The 7,500-nt window shown below is 41.6% G+C and overlaps 1 protein-coding gene across 2 annotated transcripts in view; it reads left to right on the forward strand.

The window, feature by feature from the left end:
- The window catches only part of LOC119595813 (probable phospholipid-transporting ATPase IA), a 92,683-nt gene that overhangs the window by 24,947 nt on the left and 60,236 nt on the right, over positions 1-7,500 (forward strand). The window contains exon 1 of one of the 2 annotated variants that reach the window (XM_037944987.1): positions 2,062-3,812. The exons of the other annotated variant lie outside the window; for it this stretch is intronic. Within the exon in view, the coding sequence (XP_037800915.1) occupies positions 2,198-3,812 (1,615 nt within the window). The 5' untranslated portion in view covers positions 2,062-2,197. Of the gene's footprint in view, positions 1-2,061; positions 3,813-7,500 lie in introns of those variants that run through there. 2 annotated transcript variants of the gene reach the window in all.

Below are 7,500 nucleotides of genomic sequence, written 5' to 3' on the forward strand. Positions count from 1 at the left end.
CTCTCTCTCTCATCTCTCTCTCTCTCTCTCTCTCTCTCTCTCTCTCTCTCTCCCTTTTCTCCTCCCTCTCCCCTCCCTCTCCCTCTCCCTCCTCCTCTCCCTCCCCTCTCCCTCCCTCCCTTCCTCCCTCCCTCTCTGTCTTCCTCTCTCCCCCCACCTCTCTCTCTCTCCTCTCTCTCTCTCTCTCTCTCTCTCTCTCTCTCTCTCTCTCTCTCTCTCTCTCTCTCTCTCTCTCTCTCTCTCTCTCTCTCTCTCTCTCTCTCTCTCTCTCTGCTTACCCCATTCCACTTCACTCATACTTCGACTTCCTTCCTCTCATCAACCTTTTCCCCCCTGTCGTCTCGCCCCCTTCCCCCTTCCTCCCTAGACCCCCCCTCCTCATCATCACTCCAGGAAGGTCTTCGTGTATCGCATCATTCGCTCGTTGGCCTTCGTTGTGACCGGGCGTGCATCGTGTGCCTTCTGAATTCCGTTTTTGTGTTGGCACTGTAGGCTTCTGTGCTTTGTATATTGCGTTATAACTGACTTGTGGTTTGATCCTCGCGCGAACTCCTGTCATTCCCACACCTCTCACCTCTTTTTCTTTTTCTTCTCTCTCTCTCTCTCTCTCTCTCTCTCTCTCTCTCTCTCTCTCTCTCTCTCTCTCTCTCTCTCTCTCTCTCTCTCTCTCTCTCTCTCTCTCTCTCTCTCTCTCTCCTCTCCTCTCTCACTCTCTCTCATCTCTCTCTCCTTCTCTCACTCTCTCCTCTCTTTCTCTTTCCTCTTTTCTCTTTCTGTCTCTCTCTCTCTCTCTCTCTCTCTCTCTCTCTCCTCTCTTCTCTCTCTTCCTCTCCCTCTCCCTCTCCTCCCCTCTTCCCTCCCCCTTCCCTCCCCCCTTCCCCCCTCCCCTTCCCCTCTCCCCTCTCTATCCCCTCTCCCCCCTCTCTCCTTCTATCCCCCCTTTCATCATTCCCTTCCTCTCCCTCTCCCTTTCCTAATCTGCGTATACATGTGCATATAAGCGTGGTTGTGTTATGTGTGTGCCAGTTTCTGTGCTGTCTGTGTGTGCTATTGTGTATGTGATTTATCTATCATCTAGCTATCATTATGTATCTTATATATATTATGTGTTTGTGTTGTTTGCGTGTGTATTGTGTGTGTGTGTGTGGTTGTTTGTGTGTGTGTGTGTTGTGTATTAGTATGTATATATATATGATATATATATATATAGTATATATATTATTTTTATATATATTGATTTGTATGTTATGTAATTTTTTTATATATATATATAGTATATATATATATATATATTATATATATATGTATATATATATATATATTATATATTATATATATGTATATATATATGTTATCATATATATATATATTATGATATATATATATATTATATTATATATATTATATCTATATATATATATATATATATATTATAATATTATAATATATATATATATATATATATATATACCACATGCATACACATATTCGATTTTTGTGCTGTTTATGACTTAAGCCACAATTTATTTTTTTCTGCTTATCATCTCCCCCCCCCCCACACACACACACACTCACACACATCATCCAGTACGCGTATTCATGCAATCGTAAAAGAGTTGTGGAACATAAATTCAAGTATCATGAGTGTAATTCGAAATGTTAGAAAGTACTCCGACAATGGTGCTGTAAATATATTCTCGGGTTCGAAGCCCTAAGTTGATGTCTCAAGAAAAGGATAAACGTGATTAGAACATATTCCAAGTTGTCAGTGTAGATACTGGACACCAATGTTACAGATTAGTCCGTTATAGTTAGTGCTCTTAAATTACTTGCTGAATTTCTTTCTATTCGTCTTTTAGAACATCGGTATTAAAATTTCACGTGGAAATAACGAGAGATAGTGAACCTATGGCGTGCGAATTCCGTAGATTATTGTGCCGTGGGGGTCTATGGGTGCGATGCAATGAGAAATATAGATGTTTGTATTTTTTTTTTAGCTTTATAGCGGCGAGAGATTAATGTAAAGATGGGTGGGATCTTCTCCGCAGTTCCGTCACTGTGTTGAAGTAATGGAGTGTTCGAGTGTTCGTTGGAGAATCTGTTAGAGATAACGATGGTGTAAAAGTCCCCGAGCAGGATCCAAGTCCTCACCCAGATGTGATCGCTGAGTGCTGGTGCTGTACTCTGCTAGCATGACATGGAAGGCAGCCCGGAAGAGAAGTTGACCCTCTACAGGAGGGAGAGCGCCTTCTCCAGGCACCGCCAGCTGTCTCCCTCCCCCCCTCCACTGTCCCTCCAGGCTCCCCCCCGCCCCTCCAGCCAGGGTGCAAACCACACGGTTGAAGGCCACTGCACGCCGTCCCTGCCTCGAACCTCCCCCGCCCCCCCGCTCATCGGGAGCCGAGCGCTGTCGCGTGCTTCCTCTGTAGTTCTCCAGTACGATGACCAGGTTGGGTGCTCTCGCACCTCGCCTGTGCCCCTGCATTACGAAAACCACGTGTTGTCTCGTGCTTCTTCTGTCATCCTCCCCTATGACGACCAAGCCTTATCTCGCTCCTCCCCTGTGGCGTTCCATTACGATAACCAGGCGCTGTCTCGAGCCTCTTCCGTTATTCTGGAGAGCGAGGAGCGGCCGCTGTACCGTGCCTCCCCGGTGTCCTTCCGCCATGGCCCGGGCCTCTCCCGAACATCCCCCGTCTTCCTCCAGCGCGGCCCGGACCTGTCGCGGGCCTCTCCCGTCTCGCTCCAGCATGGCCCGGGCTTATCGCGCGCGTCCCCTGTCATCCTACAGTACGACGAGGACCAGTGCCATGGCGTGCCTGCCAAATTGTACGCGGACCATGAAGCGACTATGTACAAGGACTGTAACATGTATTACTATGATGTAGGATGCAGCACGGACGACCTGCTGGACTCAGAGGATATCGTTAAAGAGCTGGAGGACGTGTGCACGCAAGCAGGAGCCTACCTCCTCTCCAGAAAACACCTTTCTCACTCGCCCGGCGACAGGAGCTTTTTCGACAGTGCTTCTCGGGAGTTCGAGGAGCGTGACATAAGGAAGGACTACCGCGAGCAGGAGACGCAGGTTGGCGTGCCCGAGGACGAGCGGTTCCTGCTGGAGCAGGAAGCAGCGGCGGCTCTGAACTATGAGATGGAATCCGGCCGGGAGACCGAGGCGGAAGCTGCGCCCCGGATCGGGCTGGAGACAACCGACGAGAGGCGCGAGGTGGAGGGGGCGGGGAAGAGCGCTGCCCGAGGTGACCCTTCGCCCACGCAGTCTCTTGGCGAGCAATTCCGCTCCAAGATCTGCAGCGTCCTGGCCAGGATCGACTCGTCACGCACGCATCTGAACGCACGCAGGAATCCGATGGGCGAGCCTGTTTCGTGGTCGCAGGTCAGAGACACGGAGCAAGCACCCGCGGACCTGGCCAAGGACGGGGAAGGGTCCCTCGCGAAAGAGCACCCGCAGAGCGACGGCTTGTCCCCGGAGGAGGAGAACGGCGCTCCGCTCGCTCGCCAAGAGACCCTGATGGAGAGAGTGTGTGACTACGATGACGTCAGCGTCACGACTCTGCTTGCCCTGGACACGTCGACGCCGACACGATCGCGATCTCAGAAATCTCTGAAGTCCACAAAATCGCAGCGCTCCCAAAAGTCGCACAAATCCACCAAATCGCAGCGCTCGCAGAAGTCACACAGGTCCGGCAAGTCCCAGCGGATGTCATGGGTCAGCATCGTGTCACGGGGCAGCCGAGTATCCACCGTCACGAGCCTTCACCCCGACACCCTGGACCACGATGGAACGCCTCCAGGTACAACGACTCTCTCTCTCTCTCTCTCTCTCTCTCTCTCTCTCTCTCTCTCTCTCATTCCTCTCTCCTTCTAACAACAAACTATATATATTATTAATTTTAGAAATTATTTATTTATATTTCACGACACACATACAATACTATACATAACATAACCTTTCTTCAACACTTCCCAACAGAACACCCTTAATATAAATTAATTAAATTAATTATTTTATCAAACAGACCAATACAAACCTTTGATTCCCCTTCCCCAAACATTTTAATATTAAGATATAGTTTTGAATAACTTAAACAATTTGAAAGAAATATTCATTTTCTTTAAATATAATGAATAAAAAGTAATACCTTAACAATCTCAAAATTATAACATTTTTCCCTAAAAAACCCCTTCTCCCAAAATAACCTATATAATTTATATATATATAGATTTCTTTTATTCAAAAACTATATTAAAAATTTATACAAAATATCATTAAAATCCAAAATAAAAATTTAAGAACTAAATAAAATTTCCCAAATTCACATTCATTCACATCGTTCCCCAACCATTCCAAACCTCACACCTTCACAACCCGACACCCTACAAACAAACTAACCTTCCAGTACAATATATCTTTTTTCTTTATTTTCTTTTATTTTTTCCTCTCCCCTTCTTTTTTTTCTTTTTTTCTTTAATATATAATATATAATATATATTATAATTTTAATATATATATATATAATAAATTTATATATATCACAAAATAAAACTAAAATATTAATATAAAAACATTTTATATTTTTTTCTATATTTTATATATATTATATTTTTTATATATATATCTAAAATTATATAATTATAATTATATTATATATATATATTTTAATATATATGTATAATATATATGTATTTTAATATGTATATATTTTTATATATCTATATGTATATATATTATATATATTTATATGTTATATATTATAGTATATATTTATATATATATATATATATAGGATATAATTTATAATTGCTATGTTATATATGTAATATATAATATAAGTATATTATTATATTATATATTATAAATATATATATATAAATTTTTTTTTATTATTTCGTTTTTTTTTTTTTTTTATCTTTTTTGTTCTATTTTTCTTTTCTTTTCCTCTTTTCTTTTATCCCCTTGCTCTTTTTTTTTATTTCTCCTTATCCCTGCCCCTTATTTTCTTTCTTTTTTTTATCTATATTCTTTTTCCTCTCTCTCCAACCCGTATTCTATTTCCTTATCTATCTTTCCTTCCCCCTTTAATGTCTTTTATTTTTATTTTTTTTCTATCTATTTTCCCTTCTATTTTTTTTTTCTCCACCCTCCCAACTCCTCCTTAAAAAAAAAAAAAAAAAAATAAAATACATACATACTACATACATACAAAATACATAATACATACATAAAACAAAATTAATACTAATAATAATAATAAAAAAAACAAAAAAAAATACAAATAAAACAACCAAACAAACCCCCAAAAAATAAACACACATACACAAAACAAATAAAGACATAGAGAATAAAAAAAAAACAACAAACAAAAAAAAAAAAAAAAAAAAAAAAAAAAATTTATAAAAAAACCCCCAAACAACACACAAACAAAAAAAAACAACAAAAATTTATATATAAAATATTATATATTTTATATATATATATATATCTATATATTATAATAACACACACACACACACACACACACACACACACACCACACACCACACACACACACACCCCACCCCCCACCCATAATATATATATCATATACAAAAGAATTATATATACAATTATAAAAAAAAACACAAAAACAAATATATTAATATAGATATATATTATATATATATATATATAATAATATTTTATATATATATTATATTAATAATACAATACACATTACTTTAATAAAAACATTTTAATATTTATATTTTAAAAAATATTATATTATATATATATATATATACACTTAAACACTTACATATTAAATTTTTTTTCTTTTTTTTTTTATAAAATCTTTTTTTTTCTCCTTATTTTTTTGTTATTCCTTTTTCCTTTCCTTTTTTTTTCTTTTTTACTCATAATTTTACTTTATTCTATTATTTTTTCCCCCCCCCTTATATCCTCTTTTTTTTCCCCCCCCTCTCTGTTTCTCTTTTTCTCCTTTGTTCTTTTTTTCTCTTTTATGTTCATTCTGTCTACTTTGCTGGTTATTTCTTTCCTTTTTTTTTTTTTCCTTTTTTTATTTTAAAAATTCTCTTTCCTCTCTCTCTCTCTCTCTTTCTCTCTCTCTTCTCTCTCTCTCTTCCTTTTTTCTCCTCTCCCCTTCTCTCTCTCTCCTCTCGTTTCTCTCTCTCTCCTCTCTCTCTCTCCTCGTCTCTCTCTCTCCCCTCTCCTCTCTCTCTCCTTCTCTCTCCTCTCTCTCTCTCTCTCTCTCTTTCTACACACCCCAACACACAACCACACACACACCCCACACACACACACAAAACACCCCACACACACACACACCCCACACACCACACCAACACACACAAAAACACACATCACAACACAACGCACCACACAACACACACACAACACAACACACACACACACACACCCCACACCCCCACCACAACACACACACACACCACACACACACACACACACAACACCACCACTTTTTAAATTTTTTTTATTTTTCCCCCCCCCCCCACGCCCCCCCCCCCCCCCCCCCCCCCCCACCGCTCCCCTCCCCTCTCCACACCTTTTTTTATATATATATATATTTTATTTTTATATATATATAAACAACAAAACCAAAAAACCCCCCCCCCCCCACCTCTTCTCTCTCTCTCTCTCTCTCTCGTCTCTCTCTCTCTCTCTCTCCTCTCCTCTCTCTCTCTCTATCTCTCTCTCTCCCCTCCTCCTCTCTCTCTCTCTCTTCTCCTCTCCCTTTTTTTTTTTTTTTTTCTTTTTCCCCACCCCCCCCCCCCCCCCCCCCCCCTTTCTTTTTTTATTTTTTTTTTCTTCTTCTTTCTCTCTCTCCCTCCCTCCCTCCCTCCTTCCCTCCTCCCTCCCCTCCCTCCCCTTCTCTCTCCCCCTCCCCCCTCCCCCCTCCCTCCTCCCTTCCCCCTTCCCCCTTTCTCCTCTCTCTTTTTCTTGTCCTCCCCCCCCCCTCCTCTCTTCACTTCCTCTCCTTCCCTCCCTCCCTCTCTCTCTCTCCGCTCTCTCTCTCTCTCTCCTCTCTTCCTCTTTCTCTCTCTCTCTCCCTCCCTCCCCCCTTCATCTCCCTCCCTCCCTCTCCTCCTCTCCCCTTCTCTCTCGCCCCTTTCTCCTCCCCCTTCTTCTCTCTCATCTCTACTCTCGCCCTTCCCATTTCTCCCCCCTCTTTTTCTGTCCCCCCCTCACTCTCCCCTGCCCTTCTTCTCCCCCTTCTCCCTGTCCTCTCTTCTCTCTGTCTGCCCTTCTCTCCTTCCTGTCTCCGTCCTCTCTCTCTCTCTCTCTTCTTCTCTCCCTCGTCTCTCTCTCTCTCTCTCTCTCTTCCCCTCCCTCCTGTTTCTCCTTTCTCTCTCTCTTTCCTTCCCCTTTTTCTCCCCTTTTTCCCTTCCTTTCTCCTCTTCTCCTTCTCTCCCCTTTCCTCTCTTTTTTTCTCTTTTCCCCTCTCTCCTTTCTCCTCTCTCTTT

This window comes from Penaeus monodon, chromosome 36, assembly GCF_015228065.2.
Source record: "Penaeus monodon isolate SGIC_2016 chromosome 36, NSTDA_Pmon_1, whole genome shotgun sequence".
Lineage (NCBI taxonomy): Eukaryota > Metazoa > Arthropoda > Malacostraca > Decapoda > Penaeidae > Penaeus > Penaeus monodon.